Consider the following 25,153-nt stretch of genomic DNA (forward strand, 5'->3'; position numbering starts at 1 on the left):
TTAAAGCCTGCTTTGGCAAAAGAAAGAGCAAGCACTGCATATAAGAACATGTCTTGTCTGCAAACTCATTCATTATAAGAAGCTTGAAAATTCATAAACCCACTTAACTACTAAAAATAATTAAACACCCTTCCAGAAATACAACCATTAAAATGTCTTATTGATGTGTAACTTCAAACGGGAACCGGCAACAGCACTCTAAGACCCGTGTTGCAATATGGGACACCTTATATTGTTCACATGACCCTCTAAAAGAGTATTCAGGAAGCATTTTTGATAATGGGGGTGCGTCTTGTACTTGCACTACAGCTTGGCCAGAGAAAGCACATCCCTCCAAAGAGCAAAACTAAAGCCGACACGATGAGCATTCCCATTTATTGCTAGATATTATTCAACTTGGAAATGAAAAGTCACTTACAGGAAGCAGATAATAAAGGAATGTCAAATGATCCAAACCATGTTTCTGAGTGGCTCCGCACTTTCACCCTGTTGATTTTTACAACGACTAGCCTCTTTTAGTGGGGGGGGGGGGGTTTCCTGAACATTAAATATCACTTCTCATTTTGGACTAGCAATCTGTATTGACATACAGTGACATACATTTTATATACCTCCTTGTTTTGGACCAACAATTTGTGTGGTCTTACACAGTGACAGACACGCCTGTGCATTGGGTTATCAAGGATGCACTGTTCTTGTTTACATTGTTGATATGCTTTTCACACCTTTTGTTGAATATAATTCACATTGAGCATTCGAGGCAGATATTGTTTCATTTCCCCACTGTGTTTCATCTTGCTGCATCAGGGCTCCTAAATAAACGTCTGCAAAGCCACAAGGTGACAGCAGAAGATTCTGGCACTTTGTGCTCAGCTCTGGCACATGCTGAATTCTCATCCCTCATGGAATCAGATTAGACAATGGCTCAAAGCCACGGCCTGCAAATATGTTCAGACCTTTCTCATAAAATCATTGATTACATCATTGCCCAATTTCATTGTATTATGATTAATGTAACTTCAGGGTAAAAACAATATTTTTCTTAATCCTGTCACAATATATATACAACAAAAGAGAGAGACTTTTAGCAATGAGCAACATTTGCTTAGGCCTTTGATGTGTTGAAAAGGCTCACTGTTTGTAGCAGATATCTGAGTTATTTAGCCTGAGGTTCATTAGCTTTGGTCTGTCTGTAAGGTGTAGCAGGCTGTAATTTCATGCATGACTGGTCATGAGCTCCAAATACTCTCATTTACCTCAGATGTGAGGAGACACAATTCTGTTCTCTGTTCAGGTGCTATTCTGGTGTGGTGTGTTGTACTGACAACCCCCCCCCCTTCTCCACAGTGAGCAGTGATCTTCACCAACAAACACATGTACACACCCTGACTTTCACCAAGCTCCCACCGAGTTCTATTCAAGATGTCATTAGGGGTATAAATGTATCTGAACCTTGGAACCCCCAGTTAAGTTAGTCAGTTGCTGGCCTGCAATATGGACCCTATGATTCCCTTGACAAGCATGAAACAAGTGCAATTGAGTATGATGGACCTGTCTTCATAATCAGAAGAAAGAAAGGTTACTTTCTTGTGATATGAGCTTCTGGAGGGGTTTAGATGTGGGAACCTCTATCTTCTGTCTGGGCTATCCAAGAACTGCCGATTGTACAGATCCTTTTAGGATTATGGTCTATTCACGCCTCCCTGAGCAATAGATCAACTGCCTAATTTACTAATGTTTTCAATCAACAAAACTCAATGCTAAGTCCTTTTCTGTCTCAGTGGTTTGGTTACACAAGTGCTTTGACATGGAGGTAAAGGTGCAGATTTTCCATAAATATTCATAGAAGGAGTTCCCAATTTCATCCAGTAGTGAGCGAATGAATGGAACAGGTGGTAAACAACCGATAGATGCTTTGGATATGTACCAAGGGGAAGTCAACCCAGTGCCCTGAGCGGGTCCATTCACGCACAAGTGAACTGGGCGCCAGGCACACTGGGCAAAGATGAAAGATGAGGAGTTGGTGGAGAGCAGAGGTAATCTAAATAAATACAAATAGAATTATGCATATACACAGCACATCATATTTTGGATTTAAGGTTTTGTGAAAAGGCAGGAGAGACCTGTGCAGGCTTTCAGCTTGGTGGTATGGTGGGACTCCCAACAAAACTGATCCATTATCAGCTCACAGCCAATCTTTCGTAAACTGCCATCTTTCGTAAACCAGCAAACTATTTTTTGTACAAAGCCCTTCCCTAAGGTTCTTTATTTTCCGTGAATTGCTGTTGTGGATTGACAGAGTAAAATGCATTCCTGGATCCTTCCTGTGATCTCTACTCATCAACTCAGTCCCATGATACATAAAAAGGCTTCGCAGGCTAAAATGGGATGGCCAATTTCTCCGGCTTTTACTATGGTTTGCCCTCAGTCAGAAAACTTACTGTCTTTCCACACAACTTGATTGTAGGTTAATTCGGGAATTTAAGAGCAGGTTTGGTGTGAAAGCATTTTAATCTGCTGCAACTTTTAAGAAATCACCCGTAGAGTTGAGCAGTAAACAGAGCAGCCAAGCATGGTTGGAAGGGCTGAACACTCCTCACATCGATTTGACGGAGAATTCATCTGCACAAGTGGCCTTACTGGAAAATTGGCGTGATACTCATTTCTACCAGGTTCTAGGATTCTAAGAGTCACATGAAGTTATTCTCCATTTTTGGAGCCCAGTAGAGTTTCGGGCAATAATGGCTGATGCTGTACTGATTGGCAGCTTGTTGAACTGTAAGAACATCCTTGTACTAAAGTTGCCAATCTCGTGGATTTTTATTGGACATGTGCTTTGCAGACTCTTTCCAACTGGTCTGATGGTGTCTCGAATGACATGCTAGAATGCCTGCGTCCATTGTGAAGTGCTCAATACAGTGATCTTAAAGTCACCTTCACACTGAGGTATCAAAGTGCTGTATGTTGCAACTGAAAGATAATTTAAAGGAGCTTTCATATCGAGGACGAGTGCCGATAGATCTTGCGGTGCTTGGTCTCTGTGGCTGCAGTAGTTTAGTCACCTACCAGTGGACTTCGATCTCCATGCTGATCCTTCAGTTTTTTCTTAAAAAACAGAATAGTTGAAGGTTTGTAGGTAATGACCCAGGGTTCAGGAGGGGATTGCTGGGTGCAGTTCTCTGAACTGTTTTGTGCAGGAATTCGACGCGACCTGAAGGAAAAAAATAAATTACATTTTATTTATTAATCTGCATTTATATTCATTTTTAAGCATCTCATTACATTCATTTTTAACAATGTTATGTAGTCATCACTTTGTAGTGGTGGTAGAGTTGCAGTGACCAGAGACCTGGGTTCAGTTCTGCCTGTATGGAGTTTGTACGTTCTTCCAGTGACAGAGTGGGTTTGCTCCGGGTGCTCCGGTTTCCTCCCACACTGCAAAGACCTGCAGGTTTGTAGGTTAATTGGCTTCTGTAAATTGTCCCTATTGTGCACTTGTGTACGGGTGGAGTAAAGCGCTATTTCCAAGTTGCATCACTAAACTAAACTAAACTAAATTACAAGTCTGCCATTAATTAAGGCGGAGGAATAAGGGACTTTGCCATGGTACCACTCTCTTTAGAATGCATGTATCATCCCGGGTGTTCATTCCTTTATCTAGGCATTTGGGAATAGCTTCATACATTCGCAGTGCCTTAATATAAAGAATGACAGCAATTGCTGTAATGTAAGAAAATAACTGCAGATGCTGGTACAAATCGAAGGTATTTATTCACAAAATGCTGGAGTAACTCAGCAGGTCAGGCAGCATCTCAGGAGAGAAGGAATGGGTGACGTTTCGGGTCGAGACCCTTCTTCAGACTGATGTCAGGGGGGCAGGACAAAGGAAGGATATAGGTGGAGACAGGAAGTTAGAGGGAGAATGGGAAGGGGGAGGGGGGGAATGAGAGGGACAGAGGAACTATCTAAAGTTGGAGGTCAATGTCCATACTGCTGGGCTGCAAGCTGCCCAAGCGAAAAATGAGGTGCTGTTCCTCCAATTTTCGGTGGGCCTCACTATGGCACTGGAGGAGGCCCATGGCAGAAAGGCCAGACTGGGAGTGGGAGGAGGAGTTGAAGTGCTCAGCCACCGGGAGATCAGGTTGGTTAAGGCGGACTGAGCGAAGGTTTTGAGCGAAACGATCGCCGAGCCTGCGTCTGGTTTCGCCGATGTAAAGAAGTTGACATCTAGAGCAGCAGATACAATAGATGAGGTTGGAGGAGGTGCAGGTGAACCTCTGTCTCACCTGGAAAGACTGTTTGGGTCCTTACCGCAATTGCTATAATGGTGAGTTGTGCCATGCCCTTTGAGCAAATCTCTCTGTGCACATATACAACATAAATGCAGGCCATTTGACCTTTTGAATCAATGGCCTCTCACAGAACCATCCCACTTCTTAATGTTTCCCCTCCCTCCAAAACCAATGTCCCCAAATTACACAAACCCTTGTTACAGGTTTCGCCACGCACCTGCATATAAAGGGCAGCTTACATTTGTCAATGAACCAGCCAACCCACATATCTTAGAATATTGGAAGAAATTGGAGGGCCCAAAAAAAATCAACATGATCATTGGGAGAAGGTCCAAATTCCTTACCTACAGCACCCAAGGTCAGAGTCAAGCCCAGATTGCTAGATTTGTGAGACGGAAACTCCACTAACTGTGTTGCCCTCATGAAGAACACATAATTCATGTTATTGTCACTTTGTTAAATGTCTTTTGTTTTTGAACTGGGTAAATCATCAAACAATCCCAGTGAACATCAGATGAAGAGATCCAACAAGAACTGTATTTTCCTCCAAATCACCACCTAATTTTTCAATATCTTCCATAGATGATCATTTGCAACTCAATCACAGTTGGCATATAAGGCCAAGAACTGAGTATCAGAATGCTCAGATAGTCCCTTGACATGCTCTACTGAACCAAACTCACCAGGGCGATTCCGCATCATGCAAACTCAATGTGTCAAAGAGTAGCAAGAGTGCTTCAATGAGTTGTGTCTGAACAAGAAACACCACTTCAATAACTAGTTAAATGATGGCCCAGATTGTGCAGGAAATGTCAGTGAACTGCTGATAATTCACTAAGAAACTTCAGGATGTCCACTCACAGTCACGCAAAGAAATAATTCTTAAGATACTCTCCCCCTCTGTAACTTCTCTCTAAATCTCTGTCCTCAATCTTTGGGTCCTCTATGGTATGGTGCCAATTTATCTTAGATAATATAACTGTTAAAATTGTGGAACTTTACATTGCACGAGAGAAGCCACATAAGCTAATTTTGTTGCGTGTTATTGGGTGGGAGAATGGTGATGGCAGATATTACAGGAAACATCAACTCACTGGGTGTTAGAATAGCCCCGCTGCATTACTCCAGCATTTAGTGTCTATCTTTGGTGTTAACCAGCATCTGCAGTTCTTTCCCGCACTTTTTTATCTGCTCCACTGCAAAATCTCCTCAAGATATGCCTATTTTGAAGATAGACACAAAATGCTGGAGTAACGCAGCGGGACAGGCAGCATCTCTAAAGAGAAGGAATGGGTGACGTTTTGGGTTGAGACCCTTCTTCACACTGAGAGTCTGGGGAAAGAGAGACAGATCAAGCAGTTGATGATCAACAAAATGTAGGATAGTTCATTATTAGCTGAGGGGAAGGTGACGAAGCAAACGATTAGTATAGTATCAGTAAAATTCATCAGAAGGATATTGAAACTCGTCAGAGCATTTGGGTGGGGGAAGGATGGAGAAAGAGGGAAAGCAAGGGTTATTTGAAGTCAGAGAAATCAATATTCATACCGCTGCGTGGTAAGCTCCCCAAGTGAAATATGAGGAGCTGTTCCTCCAATTTGCGTTGGGTCTCATTCTGACAGTGGAGGAGGCCCAGGACAGTAAGGTCAGTGTGTGGAATGGGAGGGGGAGTTAAAGTGTTTGGCAACCGGGAAATCCTGTAGGCCTAGGCGGACTGAGACAAGAATTCTTGAACCTGTTTGCCACTGTTTGCCAAGCTGCTCTCTGGTGCAGGATTGCTCATGGAAGCACTCGCTACATATTACGGAAACCCACGAGGGAGCAGGAAGTCACAGTGGTTTCCCGTCACTTATCCCGGGTATGACATGGACAACCTATGTTTGGATCCCAGTGCAGCAAGTGCAGTCAATGGAGGTGACAGGAGATGGTAGTGAGGTATTTAATACATAACACACAATCATTTACAGAATGTTTTAAAGTGGTGATGTTTTAACAAATCTTTAATGTATTTTTGAATGTTTGAAGTTTTGGATGGCTACCCAGAGTGGCTGAGTGTGCTGTCAAAGCTACGCGGATGTGTGCGTGGATCTTGTTCTGGACTACACTGTGTCCCACATGGCCCTACTGGTGCACAGGGGCCTCATGGTGAGGAAACCACCTACTTCTTTCTGTAGCTGTCTATGCTACACAAGCAGCATTTGGACTTGACCTCAGAAGCCTTGGGTGTGCATGAACTCTGGCCTATTGAACTACTAGGCCTGAAATATCAGACACAATGAATCAAACCTAACCCTGATCCATTCAAGAGTTAATTTTCCACCTATTGCGAGACGCCATGTACAAGTTGCATTTATTGGCATTATTTTTTGTGGCTTGCTTCACACCTGGGATAATAATCAAAGCAGCTTGAACATTAACATCACTCAGCACTCATCAGAACTGGGCCTTAGGCCCCATAACTGAAAATCTCTCTGAAACACATTGAACCACAAACTTGGAAAGCCGGCTTTTCTGATTCTAAACTTTAAAAGGATCAATGGTTTGTTGAGGCCACTGCGTTCTTTGATGATTATATCTGTTCAAATGCCAGAGGCTCATCTGTGGTTGCCGCAATCAATGGCTGGTTTGAAGGCATTTGCAAACAGAAAGGAACTGAAGGAACTCCAGAGGCATTCAACCCCATTATCAGGTATAATTATAAGCTGACAGCTCCGTCGTTTAATAATCCACAAAGAGGAAACTAAAGGAGAGGTATTGCCATGGAAACAGTGGAACCACCAAAGGCCAAGTTGAGCTCTGGTCTTCGCACTGAACATACAAGTTTACATTTAATTTGCATAAGACAGAAAGTTTGCCAATTGCAGTTAAAGATGTCAAAATTGCAAATAAAAAATGATCAAACTCTCCTTGCGGCAGTACCTGCATCTTCAATTGCACTGTGCTGTTGCAACTTGCCTCATTTCACTGAGCAACTGATGTCTTTCCCAACATTCCACCACTTGCAAGGATAACTACTTAGTAGTTCAACATGCCACAAGTAAAACAAATGCAAACTAACAAGAAGGGTCTCGACCCGAAACGTCACCCATTCCTTCAGTCCCGAGATGCTGCCTGACCTGCTGAGTTACTCCAGCATTTTGTGAATAAGTCCTCTCGAAGCTGTCTCCTCTTCTCATGTACAGAATTAAGTAGTCTCTATCTATATTCATCTCCCATCTCTGGTGGAAAATGCTTTGTTTTCCAGCACAAATGTTGGCATCAGTAAACAAGGTGTGAAGTGCCTGGAATAAAAAAATTGCAATTCCTTCGGAGTATTGAGTTTTAGTTTGCTTCATGGCAGAGAAAGGCATATGCTATGCCTTGCACAATGCCATAACACAATGCACAATGCCATAACATTGCAGCCAATTACCCTCTGAAGTATGAAGTGTGGCCATTGGAGGAGTCAGTTTGTGTGCACAGCAAGATCTCAGAGGCAGTGATATATTATTGCCCAGATATTCCGATTATTCATGCAGTCAGAGCTCGCTAGTCTCTCCAACATGGTGCTGTAGGATTGTCTACTTTCTAAGCAGCTTGGTGGCTTCCTGTTGCACCCATAGGATGACAGTGCAGCACTCTGTCAGTGCTACAGCAAATCAACAATCCTGATTCACGTCCTGGAGTGGCCAAGCCTCTGGAGACTCGAATGCCTTGCTACCTGATCCAAAGCCAAAAACGAGCCAGAGCTGGGAATCTATAATGGTCCATTCGTAGCTTTCTCTCTTTAACTCAAAAAAAAAGAAAACATAGGCTCTGTTTCTCTTGTGTTTCTCTTGTGTCATGGACTTCATTGGCTTGGATCCACTTGGCTGACATTACCAAATATTATTCTCTTGAACTTACTACAAAGGGGACAGGCGCCTTCTGCATTCTGTTATTTTCAAAACAAGTGGATGAGATAAATAAAGACTGAACACATGGAACATATCTTGGAGTAATTAATTTACATTCCAAGTATTCACCGCGGTTTGCTGTTCCTTTAATCTCATTTTCAAATGGAATCCATGCCTAAGTCTTGAGACCAATATTCTTTTACAGATTTGCGAGATTGTGGTTATTTTTCTCCATTATATTAGCTTTTGTCAAATCAACATTTTCAATGAAATTTGTTTCAGCCAAGTTTCTGGTCATGCCACTGTACACATTGCACTAAATATCTACTAATGATTTGATGTGCTTATAAAACAGCAGGAGTCCCTCTTAACACCAAGAAAGTTCTAAATCAGAAATCCAAATTCACTCAGGGTCTTAAAGGCGTAAGTTATTGTCTAGGGGTATTTGCAAACTGGTTGAATGGTCTTGTCAGAAATTGGGGAGAATCAGGACTGTCAGCACTCTGGGATTTTCTGGGAGTCTCCGTGAGGAATACTATCCCAGTCATTCCGACAAACATCCCAGGATTAACAAACGTATGAACCATTTCCTTTTTAAATGGGCTGTTTTTGTTTTAATTTTACACAAGCATATTTTGTTCTTGGCAGGCTGCACTCCATATGAAAGAGGCAAAGTGTGGTGGAGATGTGAGATGCAGGGTCAACTATCTACAAAGGGTGGTCAGTGCCTGTAACTGCCATGGGAAGAGGGGCAGGGGAGGGTGGAGGCAGATACAGATACATTGGATGGGCACATGGATGTGAGGGAATGGAGGTGCAGGCAGATGTCATTAGCTTGGCATCATGTTCAGCTTAGACTGTGGGCTGAAGACCCTGTTTCTGTGCTGTACGTTTCTATGTTCTATGTGCGTGAGGTGGTAGTGTGTGGCATGGTTTTGGTGAGGGTGGTCTGGGTGACACTGCAGAATGACTGGTTTGGTAGCAAGTGAATAATGTGTCTCCTTCTCCAGGTTACCTCCAGAGGGGTCAGCACTACATTTCAGCCTGATGCAGCGACTGATCGCTGGTCGGCGCGGACCCAGTGGGCCGAAGGGCCTGTTTCTGCGCTGTATCTCTAAACTGAACTAAACTAAACTGAGGGGAATTTGCATTGCCCAGACAGTGGATGAGGTGTTCTCCTTTGTGAGGTCAATGTAAAAACATCCTGTGGTGCCACAGAAACGTAGCACTAGGGTAAAGGCTATAAAGTCCTGGTGAACATTTATCCCTTCATCAAATACAGGTGAAAGATCATCAGCCAGTACCACTATCCCTTTACTTCTGCTGCCCGAGAAACGTCCAGAACTGTTGGATATTTGTAGCTTTGCTTAGTTGAGAGATGCTGCGCAGAAACAGGCCCTTCGGCCCACCGAGTCCTCGCCAACCAGTGATCCCCACACATTAACATTATCCTACACACACGAGGAACAATTTTACATTTATACCAAGCCAATTAACCTACAAGCTGTATGTCTTAGGAATGTAGGAGGAAACCAAAGATCTCGGAGAAAACCCATGCAGGTCAAGGGGAGAACATACAAACTCCGTATAAGACAGGCAGTAGATCTACCGTACACCACTGCACCACCCGAACATTCTTTCTTATTTCATATTTTCGGCAGTTTTGGTATTCTACAGCACAGATTTCTAGCATTTCTTTCCCTCACTATTTTGCTCATCTTGCAATACAGATAGATCAGCTGCAATTAACAAGGCATCACCACCCCTCCTCAACTGGGCTAACCACATTGCACCAGGGCGAGGTGGGGGAACCACATTGCCACAGGACCAGGTGGGGGAACCACATTGCCACAGGGCCAGGTGGGGGAACCACATTGCCACAGGGCCAGGTGGGGGAACCACATTGCATCAGAGCCAGGTGGGGGAAGAACCTTGCACCAGGGTAGCACGGTAGCGCAGCGGTAGAGTTGCTGCTTTACAGCGAATGCAGCGCCGGAGACTCAGGTTCGATCCTGACTACGGGTGCTGCACTGTAAGGAGTTTGTACGTTCTCCCGTGACCTGCGTGGGTTTTCTCCGAGATCTTCGGTTTCCTCCCACACTCCAAAGACGTACAGGTATGTAGGTTAATTGGCTGGGTAAATGTAAAAATTGTCCCTAGTGGGTGTAGGATAGTGTTGGTGTGCGGGGATCGCTGGGCGGCGCGGACTTGGTGGGCCGAAAAGGCCTGTTTCCGGCTGTATATATATGATATGATATGAGGGTCTCTCTGGGTCTCTTCAGACATTCCCTTTGCTTTCCTGCCACCTTCCCATTCTCTGCAATGTCACACTGGTTCATTCCTAACCAGGCTGCCGTTGTCCTACTCCTGGTTTCTTCAGCTTTTATGATACGGATCATAGCTGGGGAGATATAGTTAAAGTGAAAATTCATTGTAATTGGCGTACAAATTCACAGGCAGAGCCTATGGAGGGAATGTCGAATCAACTGATTAACATGGACGATTTACAGCAACACACACCGACCGACCGGGCTTACACGTTGAATATTATTGTAGTAAATGCAGTTTTGGTTGTGAATAAGAATTATTGGTGTTAGGCAGTTACTTCTTTAAGTAAAGGCATCAAATTCTGGACTACTCAGCGGGCTGTGGCATCTCGAGAACATTGATCGGCAACATTTCGAATTGGGACCCTTCTTCAGAAGAGTTGGGAGGTGGGCAAAGCCTGGCAAGTGGCAAAGGTCAGCACGATGGTGCAGCAGGGTGGCACAGTGGTGCAGCAGGGTGGCACGGTGGTGCAGCAGGGTGGCACAGTGGTGCAGCAGGGTGGCACAGTGGTGCAGCAGGGTGGCACAGTGGTGCAGCAGGGTGGCATTTGGGGCAGCAGGGCAGCACGGTGATGCAGCAGGGTGGCACAGTGGTGCAGCAGGGTGGCACAGTGGTGCAGCAGGGTGGCACAGTGGTGCAGCAGTGGCACAGTGGTGCAGCAGGGTGGCACAGTGGTGCAGCAGGGTGGCACAGTGGTGCAGCAGGGTGGCACAGTGGTGCAGCAGGGTGGCACTGTGGTGCAGCAGGGTGGCACAGTGGTGCAGCAGGGTGGCACAGTGGCACAGCAGGGTGGCACAGTGGTGCAGCAGGGTGGCACAGTGGTGCAGCAGGGTGGCACAGTGGTGCAGCAGGGTGGCACAGTGGTGCAGCAGGGTGGCACAGTGGTGCAGCAGGGTGGCACAGTGGCGCAGTGGGTATGGGCGATTGCTGGTTGGTGTGGACTCTGTGGGTCAAAGGGACTGTTGCAAGGTTGAATCTCTAAATTAAACTGAACTAACGTGATAGGTGGATACACGTGAAGAGGGTTTTTCAATGGTAGAAGGTTATACAAAGTCCAGAGATAAAAGACAAAAAGTGTGAGATAAAGAGATATAGGTGGAAGGAGAAGGGAACATTTTTCACCTTCCTCCTGATCCTGTCCACCACTATTCCACCCTCTGGTCTCACATTTCAGGCCTCTTCTATCCGTATCTTCTTATCTCACATTTTTTGTCTTTTCATCTCTGGGCTGTGTCATGTGCTAATTAAGGACCCCCCCTCATCTTGCCAGGCTTTGTCCCACCCCCACCTCTCCTCCAGCTTTCATTGTCCCACCCCCACCTCTCTTCCAGCTTTCATTGTCACACCCCCACCTCTCCTCCAGCTTTCATTGTCCCACCCCCACCTCTCCTCCAGCTTTCATTGTCACACCCCACCTCTCTTCCCGCTTTCTCTCCGCAAATAAAGTTTGGCTGAAGAAGGGTCCTGACCCGAAACATCACCTATCCATATTCTCCGGCTGAGTTACTCCAACTGTTTGTGTCTTTTTTTTTTAAACCAGCATCTGGAGTTCCTTGTATCTACTTCCTTAAGTATTTGTGTCATGTGAGTAACTGCTCTCTGGCTGACAATCTTTGGATGAAGTTTTAGAGAGGCATTCCATCAGCAACCTTGAATAGAGAAGATGCACCTGGTCTTTAAACTTCTTGTGTCTGGTGTACATTCACTGCTTCTTCTGGAAGTGGACCTGCAATGTCGCCTGCCCTTTCTCTCCCCAGATGCTGCCTGACCTGCTGAGATCCTCCAGCACTTAACATTTCCACGATCTGCAGCTTCTTGTTTCTTCTCTGGACTTTAGTACATGATCGGAACCTACAGAGACCACACCTCAGGGGTGGCTTCAAATGACTTAATAGCTGTGTGTGTGTTTTAAAGTTTCCTGTGCCACCCATTTACAACAAATTGAAATAAACATTATTAAACGATTACTATAAACAATAATTTTAAATGAAAGTCTACGTTTAACATTCGTTATCTGGATCAGATGAAAGAACATTGAACTGAAACGTTGATTTTATTTCCCTTTCCACAGATACTGCCTGACCTGCTGAGGGTTTCTGATTAAATGTCATTATTTTGCACCTTCAGTTCATATAAAGCAGCTCACGTGAGCAGCAAAGTGGGGCAACTCTCGAGTGACAACAATGTCTTATGCAGAAATGTGATTGTTGAACTGTGCGGAAAAACGGAGGAAATAAAGTGTTCCATTCCATTGGGTCATAACTGCGTAAAGGTGTACATCCTAGGGCTAAGGAAATCATCCCAGCAATTATCTGGAAGAATCCATGTCTCTTTATTGTTTCACTCATCCCATTCTCCTCCTATGCCATATATTTGTGAAAGATAGATTTGCCTCTATAACTGGTTCACCATTGTAAAGATTGTGACTAGCATGAAGGTAGACACAAAAAGCTGGAGTAACTCAATGGGACAGGCAGCATCGCTGGAGAGAAGGAAAGGGTGACATTTCGGGTCGAGACACTTCTCCAGTCTGAGGAAGGGGCTCGACCCGGAACATCACCCATTCCTGCTCTCCAGCGATGCTGCCTGTCCCGCTGAGTTACTCCAGCTTTTTATGTCTACCTTTGGTTTAAAGCAGTTCCTTTCTACACATTGTGACGAGCTTGGACCACGTTGCCAATGGAAGCCTTTTGATGTATGTGGGTTGAATTATTTTTGCATTTAAAATTGGCGCCAGTGTTATCCTTGGTGACAACCTCATCCCCAGTTCAAGCATAGCTTCGGATATTTTATTATTCGTGCAAAGGCGTCACATTAATGCAAAGACATTAGACAATAAAATGTTCTCAGAAGTGCATCACCAGAGCAAGTGTTCTATACGACACAAACTGTTGATCACATTAGTGTACTGAGCTTTACTCAAAAACACAATCCACTGAATAACTGCGGTGAATTTTGGTCTGAAGATGAACGTCTGAGAAAATGTTATTAATGTAACATCTTTGCATTTTAAGATGTGAACCTGACTAAATGAGAGTGTATTTCTTACACTATAAGCAATGCACCCACAGAGCAACAATAACGGCACTTCTCTGAAATTTCATTCTGTGCAAAGTGAATGGGCTTGTGTTTAAAGTCTTTATGATGTGCAGAGGGAAAACATAAACGATATCCCTTCAAGTTATAAAACTTCAGGGCATGAAGAATGGCTTCGATTTTGAAGAGGCAAGTTAGTCAAGATTAGAAACAAGCAGCTTGAAATACATCTAATATGCAAGGTTGGAAGAGGAGCCCTCAGGTCTACCATCACTCAATGTCTGGACTCACACATGCAATAGTGGCCTGTGGGCGCCCATAGAGGTGTAGAGGTCAGGTGGCAGTGTTGTCAGGTGATAAGGTGGAGAAATGGATTGGGGATGTGTGGATGATCAAATGTGGGGGAACAGTTCCTGGTCCTTCAAACACGTCTACAAGTATTAGGAGTAGAATGAGGTCATTCGGCCCATCGAACCAAATCTCATTTTCCTGCCTTCTCCCTATAAACTTTGATGCCCATTCTAATTAAGAATTTGTTTATCTCTGCCTTAAAAATATCCACTAACTTGGCTTCCACAGCTCTCTCTGGCAATGGGTTCCACAGATTAACCATCATCTGAATAAAGAAGTTCCTCCTCACCTCCTTTCTAAAAAAGCGCCATTTAATTCTGAGGCTGTGACCTCTGGTCCTAGACTCTCCCACCAGTGGAAACATCCTCTCCACATCCACTCTATCTATGCCTTTCACTATTCAGTAAGTTTCAATGAGGTCTCCCCTCAACCTTCTAAACTCCAGCGAGTACAGGCCCAGTGCTGCCGAACGCTCATCATATGCTAACCTGCTCATTCCTGGGATCATTCTTGTAAACCTCCTCTGGACCCTCTCCAGAGCCAGCACATCCTTCCCATTCTCACATCCTTCACATCCATCACCTGCCCATTCTCTCCTCAGATGCTGCCTGACCTGCTGAGATCCTCCAGTACTTTGAATTTCACTCAATTCTACCAGTTGCAGCTTCTTGTTTCTCCTCTGGACTTTAGTACATGATAGGAACCCACAGAGAACACACCTCAGGAGTGGCTTCAAGCAACTTCATGGCTGTGTGTGCGTTTTTATCTGTGTGTGTACTTATCTATCTGTAGGTGAACTGATAGATCCTTGTTAGGTAAGGTTGGCCATGATATCATGGCCATTGTCGTGTTATATGACAAAAGATTAGATCTATATTTTATAAAGTTCCAAAGACTGAGAGGTGACCTTATTAAAATATCCCAAGGGGGAGTAGAGACACAAGAAACTGTATCTGCTGTATCTTGAGAAACCAGCAAAATGACAACATGAATTATGGAAGAAGGTACATGGGTGGCAGGAATAGGCTACTCAGCCCCTCCACCCTGTTGCACCTTTCCCCTCCTCATGCCCTACTCCCACATTTCCCTTCCCCCCCCCTCATTTCCCCTCCCACTTATCCCCTTCCACACATCCCCTCCCTCTGGCATTACAAATCACTCATTTCCTTACCCGACACCTTTCTGTCTCCTTCTTACCCCTAGCCTTTGTCACTGAGCAAACTCATCTGCCAACACCTCCTCCTCACTTGTATCATCTACCCATCCCCTACCAGGCTTTGCCCTACTTCCGCATGTCTTTTTCAGCTCTCTCCCCACCTGCATCTGTCTGTAGAAGGATCCCAACCTGACACGCCGTCTTCCCATTCCCTACACAGGAGTTGTCTGACCCGCTGAATTCCTCTCCATCTCTTTTGTTTTGCCAGGTATGTGTCAAAATGCTTCCACTAGTGAGAGAATATCAAATAAGGGGATAGAATCAAAAGACATGGGGACAATCATTTAAAACAGAGGTGCACAGGAACCTCTCACCAAGTCTATGGAATTCTCTCTCGTGGAGGGTGGTTGGGGCAAGATGAATGACAGTATTTGAAAAGGGAATACACATTTTTTTGAAAAGTCAGGTAATTGAGGGTGATGGGGAAATGGGGCAGAACAGGAGATGATGGCTGAGCAGATCAGCCATGATGATATGAAACAGTGAGACAGGCTTCAGAGTTTAGTGTTTTAAGATACAGCGCAGAAACAGGCCTTTGGCCCAATGAGTCCGTGCCGATCAGCGATCACCCCGTAAACCCCCACTATCCTACACAAATTCACAATTTACAGAAGCCAATTAACCTACAAACGTCTTTGGAGTGTGGGAAGAAACTGGAGCACCTGGAGAAAACCCATGTGGTCACAGGGAGAACGAACAGGCAGCACCCGTAGTCAGGATCGAACCCGGGTCTCTTGTGCTATAAGGCATAACTCTACCATGCTGCGGTTTGTCCTACTCCTATTTTCTTATGCTTTTATAGAAACATAGAAACATAGAAAATAGGTGCAGGAGGAGGCCATTCGGCCCTTCGAGCCAGCACCGCCATTCATTGTGATCATGGCTGACCGTCCCCAATCAGTACCCTGTGCCTGCCTTCTCCCCATATCCCTTGATTCCACAAGCCCCTAGAGCTCTATCTAACACGGATGACATGGATCATAGGTGGGGAGATATAGTTGAGGGGAAAATTCATTGAAATTGTGGTAGAAATTCAAAAGGCAGATTGCCAATGCATAAGGATAGGCACTAAAAGCTGGAGTAACTTAGCGGGTCAGACAGCATCTCTGGGAAAAAAGAATAGGTGACGTTTCGTGTCGAGGCCCTTCTTAAGACTGAATAAACCAATCCATAACCTATGTTCCTCTGCTTATCCAAAGAAAATGGGCGTTTCGAGGTCAAAGGTGGGAATAAAATGTTCCCACAAGTGGGAATAAAATGTTGTTATTAAAGACTGCTCCACCTGCATTCAGCTGTCTTCTGCTGGTCATGTAAATGTTGCCCTGTCATTAGGCAAAACACTTACACTGTCAGCCATCTGTTGGTGACATGTCCAGGCGAGATATCTGTCTTTCCAAATGAGTGCACCTGCGGACTGTGTAAAACCCGAGTTTACTGTTCACTCAAGAGTGACACCAAGGATGCATATTTGCTTTAAGTGAAAACTCCTGCTCTTCAGCAGTGCCTGCCTGCAATTATTAACAAAGTTCTGGTCACCTATTTGGTAAGATTCTTTCTTGACAGGCTGGAATTTCAACTATCCCAGTGTACACGATGGGAACTTTGCTGCTGTGTAACTGAGGTAAGTACACTCACTTGTGAATAAGGGCTTCAGCAGTGGATGTCAGGCAACAGCATTCTCTCACTGCCGTGTGCTCTCTCACTTGTGAATAAGGGCTTCAGCAGTGGATGTCGGGCAACAGCATTCTCTCACTGCCGTGTGCTCTCTCACTCTTCCACACGTTGAAACCACACATCCCACTAGTTTTAGTTTTAGTTTAGTTTAGAGATACAGCACGGAAACAGGCCCTTCGGCCCACCGGGTCCGTGCCGACCAGCGATCCTCGCACATTAACACTATCCTACACACACCAGTGACAAATTTTACATTTACTAAGCCAATTCATCTACAAACCTGTATGTCTTTTGAGTGTGGGAGGAAACTGAAGATATTAGAGAAAACCCACGCAGGTCACGGGGAGAACGTACAAACTCCGTACAGACAGCACCCGTAGTCAGGATGGAACCCGGGTCTCCGGCGCTGCATTCGCTGTAAGGCAGCAACTCTACCGCTGCGCCACCGTGACCACCCTATGACTAATTCGCCATTGTGATTTATTTTGCATTTTGTTCACAGAAGTATTTTATCTTCTCATCATAGCCAACTCGAGCAACACTTGGGTAAAGAATTCTGTTTTCACAAACCCATATGTGCTAACTTCTGTTGGCTTTTTTATTTGCAGTTAAATTATAAATCCTGTAATCTGTAGTGGCAGACTTGTATCATATCCCTCTGGAAAGGCAGGCCTCAAAAGCATTACAATAAATAAACTGTGTAGAAGGAACTGCAGATGCTGGTTTAAACCAAAGATAGTGTAGTGGCCTGGCCTGATCCACCACAATAGACACAAAAAGCTGGAGTAACTCAGCGGGACAGGCAGCATCTCTGGAGAGAAGGAATGGGTGACGTTTCGGGTTGAGCCCTGTTATTTCTTCAGTCTGAAGAAGGGTCTCGACTCAAAACGTCACCCATTCCTTCTCTCCAGATATGCTGCCTGTCCCACTGAGTTACTCCAGCCTTTTGTGTCTATTCATGATAAATAATAAAATGAATGTGCCACAATAATTACCTCAAGTATTTTGGGTAGCTTGTGAGATATTGGTTTGCATGGTCTATGAACAGAGGAATATTCATATTCTATATTTCTTTAACACTTACAAGGAAGTCACAGAGGCATACAAAACATACAATATGAAAAAGCTTGCTCTCATCGGTTATCATAAGGTCATAAAGAATAGTAGAATTAGGCCAATCAGCCCATCAAGTCTACTCCGCCATTCAATCATGGCTGATCTATCTCTCCCTCCAAACCCCATTCTCCTGATTTCTCCCCATAACCTCAGACATCCGTACTAATCAAGAATCTATCTATCTCTGCCTTAAATATATCCACTGAATTAGCTTCCACAGCCTTCTGTGGCAAAGAATTCCACAGATTCACCACCAAGAATATGCTAGAATGTGTGTAAATGGATGTAAACAATCAGTTTTGACTCTGTGGGACAAACAGCCTTTTCTCGTGGTGTACGTCTCCATGACTCTATATGACTCATCTTTAGGAAATGTAGTGACTACTCTCTTCCACATAACATGAAAGGATTTGATGTTTATCACATGCAGTTCTGGTCGCCCCATAACACGAAAGATATGGCTGGCAAGGATGGTTTATCCCTGAGTACAGCTTCCGGGATGTCATGTTTTAGCTGTGCAAAGGTTGGTAGGGCCACATTTGGAGTATTGTGCACAGTTATGGTAACCCCATGATAGAAAGAATGTCATTAAACTGGACTATGTGCAAACATGATTTACGATATAGCTGAGGCTGGGTAGGTTAGAAACCTTTTCCTTGGAGGGCAGGAGGCTGAGGCTGAGGCTGGGGGTATATTAAATCATGAAGGGCATAGACAGGGTGAGTACCCACAATCTCTTCCCCAGGGTGCAGGAGTCTAAAACTAGAGGGCACAGGTTTAAGGTGAGAGGGGAAAGATTTAAAAGGGACCTGAGGAGCAACTATCACACAGTAGGTTGTGCGTACATGTAAAGAGTACTAGAGATGGGTACAATTACAATATTTAAAAGGCATCTGAACAAGTACATGGGCAGGAAATATTGGTGGAATATGGACCAGGTACAGACAAGTATAACGTGTTAGGCAATGTGGACAAGTTGTGCTGAAGGGCCTGTGTCCCTTCTGTATAGCTCTATGACTCCATGATTTTAAGCCACATCATTTCTATACCAGCTGACAGAACAATCCTGTTCCTCAATTCATTTTTCCTTTAACCTATTCATTTCCATCAAACCCTCAACTGCCAGATTTTACCACCAATTTACAGACTGTTTACTCAGGCCAATCAATCTACAAATGTTAACGTCTTTGGGATGTGGGAGGAAACCAGAGTGTCGGGAAACCATGCAGGGAGAACATGCAAGCACAGAGACAAAATATAAGTTCAGGATTAAATGTGTAGGAAGGAACTCCAGATGCCGAAGATAGATGCAAAATGCTGGAGTAACTCAGCGGGACAGACAGCATCTCTGGAGAGAAGGAATGGGTGATGTTTCGGGTTGAGACTTCTTCAGATTTCAGGATTAAACCCGGGTCACTGATGCTGTGAGGCAGTGATTCTACTAGCAGTAATATTGTCAATCTTTACTGAGGGAATTAGAATGATGGGATCTTAACCCTGGGTCACGTGGTGACAGAGTGCCACTGTTGAGTGCTACTGATTGAGAATAATCAGCCATGATCACATTGAATGGCGGTGCTGGCTCGAAGGGCCGAATGGCCTACTCCTGCACCTATTGTCTATTGTTGAGGTGATGTAATGGTAGAGCCTGTGCACCTGGGTTCAACTCTGATCTCTGCTGCTGTCTGCGTTGAGTTTGCATGTTCTCCCTGTGATTGCTTCATTTCCTTCCACATTTTGTTAATGATTAAATCTGGGAGGAGTTGATGAGCATTTGGTAGAATGAGTGTAAATGGGTGGTTGATGGTCGGCATAGACTCTGTGGGACAAACAGCCTACTCTCGTGGTGTACGTCTCCATGACTCTATGTGACTCATCTTTAGGAAATGTAGTGACTACTCTCTTCCACATAACATGAAAGGATTTGCGGTTTATCACATGCAGTTCCGGTCGCCCCATGACATGAAAGATATGGTATGTGGCAGGTAGAGGCAGCTGGGATGAAGTGCATCCCTGGAGGAGTTTTGGGAACTGAGGAGCATGCTAAAAATGGAAATCAGGAAGGCCATAATGGGATAGGAGATAGCTCTGGCATATAATATTAGGGATAACCCCAAGAGATTTTAAGTACATTAAGTGAAAAAGGGTAACCAGCGAGAAAATAGAGCCCCTTACGATACTAAGTCTGTGTGGAGCTGGACAAGGTCCTCAATGAGTCTTTCTCCTCTGTTTGTACTGTGGAGAATGACAAGAGGGACGGGGAACATGGGGCAGTCGATGGAAGTGTCTTGAGGGCAGTCAGTATTACACATGATGAGGTGCTGAATGTCTTGAACATGAAGTAGACAAATCTCCCGATCCTCATCAAATATATTTGAGGACACTGGGTGAAGGTTGAGAGGAAATTGCAGGTGCCCTGGCTGAGATTTGTGAGTCATCATTAAATACGGGTGCGATATCGGAAGACTGGAAGATTGCAAATGTTGTGCCTCTATTCAAGAAAGGATGCAGGAAAAATGGTGGGAACTGTAGGCCAGAGAGTCAAACATCTGTGGTCGGAAAGTTACTGGAGAGTATTCTGAGGGATAGGATGCATGCTCTTAGATGGGCAAGAGCTGATTAGGGATAGTCATCATGGTTTTGTACATGGGAGAGCCTATCTCATGAATCTGAACGAGTTCTTTAAAGATGTGACCAACAAGGTTGATGAGGGCAGACCTGTCCATGTTGTATATAGAGACTTCAGTAAGGCATTTGACAAGGTTCCACATGGTGGGCTGCTCTGGAAGGTTAGATCGCATGGGATCCAAAGAGAGATGGTTGAATGGATGGAAAATTGGCTTAATGGAAGGAAGCAGAGGGTGATGGTGGAAGGTTGTTGTTCAGACAGGAGGCCTGTGACTAGTGGTGTGCCTCAGGGTTCGGAACTTTACCAGAATGCTGCTTGGATTAGAAGGTATCAGCTGCAAGGAGGGGCTGGATAGACTTGGATTGTTTTCTCTTGAGCATCAGAGATTGAGGGGTGTATATAAAAGTATATAAAATTATGAGGCAAAGACTGGGTAGACATCCAGAACCTTTTTCCCAAGATGGAAAGGTCCAGTATGAAAGCTGTAAAGTGAGAGGGGAAAGTTCAATGCAGATGTGTGGGGCACATTGTTTACACAAAAGGTGGTTGGGGCCTAGAACTCGTTGCCAGAGGTGATGTGGAGGCAGATACAATAGTGACATTGAAGAGGCTTTTGGATAGCCACATGGAAGTGCAGGAAATAGAGGAATATGGATCACGTGAATATGGCAGATGAGACCAATTCAGCTAGGCATCTTGTTCAGCACAAACATTGTGGGCCGAATGGCCCGTTCCTCTGCTGTCCTGTTGTATGTTCTATGTAGGCCATCTCCACCAGCAGCCTGGAATGCCAAGAGCCTGCCTCAAAAATAAAATTCACCGCTGAACCAGTTTGTGGTCAGATTGGCCCGTTCAACAAACCCACTGACTCCCACAACTATCTCGACCACACTTCTTCCCACCCTGCTTTCTGCGAAGAATCTATCCCCTACTCCCAATTCTTCCGTCTACGCCGCATCTGCGCCCAAGGTGAGGTGTTCCATACTAGAACATCCGAGATGTCCTCATTCTTTAGGGAACAGGGGTTCTCCTCTCCCATCGTAGATGCCTCACTCGTGTCTCCTCGTTACCCCGCAGCTCCGCCCTTTCCCCCCCTCCCCGAGTCGCAGCAGTCCCCGTAGCCCTTACCATCCACCCCATCAGCCGTCGCATACAATGCATAATCCTCCAACACTTTCGCCACCTCCAATGGGATCCCACCTCTTGCCACATCCTCCCATCTCCACCCCTTTCCACCTTTCGTAGAGAATTCGCTCCGTAACTCCCTGGTTAACTCATCCCTTCCCACCCAAACCACCCCTTCCCCAGGTACTTTCTACTGCAACCGCAGGAGATGCAACACCTGTCCTTATACCTCCTCCCTCGATTCTGTCCAGGGACCCCGATAATCCTTTTAAGTTAGTCAGAGGTTCACTTGCACCTCCTTCAACCTCATCTACTGTATCGTTGTTCAAGATGTGGACTCTTATACATCGGCGAGACCAAACGCAGACTGGGCGATCAATTCACTGAATCAGTCTGCCTGGACCTACCTGATCTCCCGGTTGCTAAACACTTTAATTCTCCTTCCCATTCTCCACAGACCTTTCTGTCCTAGGTCTCCTCCATTATCAGAGTGAGGCTAAACACAAATTGGAGGAACAGCATCTCATATTTCACTTTGGCAGCTTACAGCCCAGTGGTATGAATATTGATTTATCTAACTTCAAGTAACCCCAGCATTCCCTCTCTCTCCATCCCTCCCCCACCCCAGTCACACCAGCTTCTCGTTTTCACCTAAAACACAGCCTGTTTCCTTTATCATCGTTATTTTTTTGCATCTCTTTCATTCAATTGTTCTATATCTCTCTACATCATTGTCTATGTCTATCGTTTCCCTTTCCCCTGACTTGTCTGGAGAAGGCTCTCAGACTCGAAACGTCACCCATTCTTTCTCTCCAGAGATGCTGCCTGTCCCGCTGAGTTACTCCAGCCTTTTGTGGTGATCTTCAGTTTAAACCAGCAACTGCAGTTCCTTCCTACACAAGAATTCTAATTCACCAGGTAATGTCCACCCACCTCTCCCATCTGGAAAATATCTTCATCAAAGCGAACATACATGAAATGGCAGTGTGAAATTAGGAACAAGGAGAGTTTGTAAAGCTTCATGTGGATATGAAACTAGAATAATTGAAGATCTGGAATCCAAATTGACTAACTAAACATGATGAGGAAGAAGAGAATTTGCAATGGAATAAAATAAATACAAAAATTGTCATCACAAGTATATTTCTAAGTGGTACACATTAACTTAAGAAACGGAAACATGATAGGCCATTCAACCCTTTATGTCTGTATTCAATAGTAACAAAAATAGCTAACTCAAAAAATCCTTTTGCTTGTTCAAGCAAATACTAGGGACAGACAGAAGAAGTCTATTTTAACAAAATTTCGATTTCCACATTTACTCCCAGCACCCTGGAAATTGTACAGCTTGCCCTCTTTTCCTACTCTAACTAAAGAAGGAAATTCATAAAAATCCTGGGTAAATAGCCTAAAAAACAGGAGCCAACAGGAATATAGCTTTAGAGATACCAGAAGTTATTTAATTTGGTTTTGGAACAAAAAATAAACTTCTGGAAGAACTCAGAAGGTCAGGCAGCATCTATGGAGGCAAAGGGATAGTCGATGTTTGGGTCAACAGGAAGGGGGATAGTCAGTAGATGGAAGTGAGAGCAAGGGGTAAGGCAGAGAGCAAGGTGATAGATAGTATTGGATAAGGGATTCCACATAGCTAACAAAAGGACATGTGTAGCTGGGACCATGCGAGTACCTTGGGAGGAGTTGACAGAGAAGAGGCTTTGACCCAGGGTAGGGGAATTTAAAAACAGAGGACAGAATTACGGTGCATGGGGCCAGATTTAACAGGAACCGAGAGCAACCTTTTTCACCTAGAGGGTGGTGGGTATATGGAATGAGCTGCCAGAGGAGATAGTTGGTGGGCACTATAACAGCATTTAAAAGATCCTTGGACAGGTACATGGATAGGAAAGGTTTGGAGGGATACAAGCCAAACACGGGCAAATGGGACTAGCTTAGATGGGACATCTGACCCTCATCCCCTCCATCCTGGTCTACCCATCACCTACAACCGTCCACTCTCCCCTCTCCTTCTCCCACATGACCCCATCCCACCAGAGCCCTCACCCCCATATTGTTCCTCCCTCTGGCTATCAACCTCTCTAACCCCTCCCTCTCACATTCTGCTTATCTTCCCTCCACACTAGGGTTGCCAACTTCCTCACTCCCAGATATGGGACAAAGGGTGACATCCCAGATACGGGACAAGGGCGCCAGGTGACCTCACCCAGCCAGCGGCCACATGCTCCCCGCCCGGGCAGCCGCCATTGGTGGAGCGGGAGCAAGTGGCCGCTGGCTGGGTGAGGTCACGTGGGGCGTGGGGTGGTGACGTCACCCTTTGTTCCTTATTTAGGAGTGAGGAAGTTGGCAACCCTACTAATACAGGACAAACTAATTTAGCCTAAAATACAGGATGTCCCGGCTAATACGGGACAGTTGACAACCCTAATCCACACTATCAACCCAGATGCTGAATCTTGGCCCAAAAGGAATTGAACACAAGAGAGTCAAGAGTGTTTTATTGCCATATGTCCCAGATAGAACAATGACATTCTGACACATTCCTTTTGCCTCCACAGATGCTGCTTCACCATTGAGTTCATACAACAGTTAATTTGCTTGCTCTAGGCTCCTGCATCTGCAGACTCTAATGTCAGGTAATTAGGTGTTTGCTGGGGAAAACAAAAGGTGGAAACCTACCTGCCAGCAAGTAATTACATCAAAGAGGAAGAGACAAAGTCAAAACAAAAGGGAAATTTAAGAAAATAAGACTCATAAAGTGACAGGCAGGCACATGATCTGTGTCTCAGCTGCCTTGGCAAGTCTCCCAGAAACCACTTCAACTGCAGGATTAACAAAACAGGCATCTCTCAGCTCAGTCTTAGGCAGAATGCCATTGTTTGTCAGGCCCTGTAGAAGAGCACGATAGGACAGGGAGAGAGAGGAAGGGTGAGGCACTTTGTGGTTGTCGATTCCAACTTGCATTCACAGGTTTGCTTTTGATATGATTTTAAAATAACTGGAACCATTAAGGGGCTCAATAATGAATGCCTCGTGGCTCACCAGAGAAGGTGGGGAAGTGATCAGCTTGTTGATGCAACAAGTAACTTGGCCACACAGGAAGGGGAGAATGGATTTCAGCCAGAATGAGTTCAGAGATTCTACCTTTGCCCCCAATTCACCAGGCCCAGGACAATGACAAGATTTCACAGATGACCAATACGAAGGAAATACTTCTTTAAATATACTTATTCATGCCGCATTGATAAAAGAAAAACTTTGTTCGATCTGAAAATTTAGCTCTGCACAGAATTCCTGCGGGAAAAGTTTGTCTTTGGTTACCTGTGACAAAAGGGTACAGGTATCGCCATCACAGAGTCGCGGAGTATTACAGTGTGGAAACAGGCCCTTCAGCCCAACCTGCCCACACCGACCAACATATCCCATCTACACTAGTCCCACCTGCCTGCTTTTAGCTCTCTAATCCCATCCTATCCATGTATCTGTCATTTATCTG

General features: G+C 44.9%; 1 protein-coding gene across 1 annotated transcript in view; it reads right to left on the reverse strand.

Moving 5' to 3' along the window:
• Nucleotides 1-367: 367 nt before the first annotated feature.
• kremen1 (kringle containing transmembrane protein 1) overlaps nucleotides 368-25,153 on the reverse strand; it is a 204,352-nt gene continuing 179,566 nt past the window's right edge. Inside the window, exon 9 of the mRNA XM_078421279.1 lies at nucleotides 368-3,211. Within this exon, the coding sequence (XP_078277405.1) occupies nucleotides 3,055-3,211 (157 nt within the window). The 3' untranslated portion in view covers nucleotides 368-3,054. The remainder of the gene's footprint in view (nucleotides 3,212-25,153) is intronic.

The sequence above is a fragment of the Rhinoraja longicauda genome, chromosome 25 (assembly GCF_053455715.1).
Source record: "Rhinoraja longicauda isolate Sanriku21f chromosome 25, sRhiLon1.1, whole genome shotgun sequence".
In the NCBI taxonomy this organism is placed as follows: Eukaryota; Metazoa; Chordata; class Chondrichthyes; order Rajiformes; family Arhynchobatidae; genus Rhinoraja; species Rhinoraja longicauda.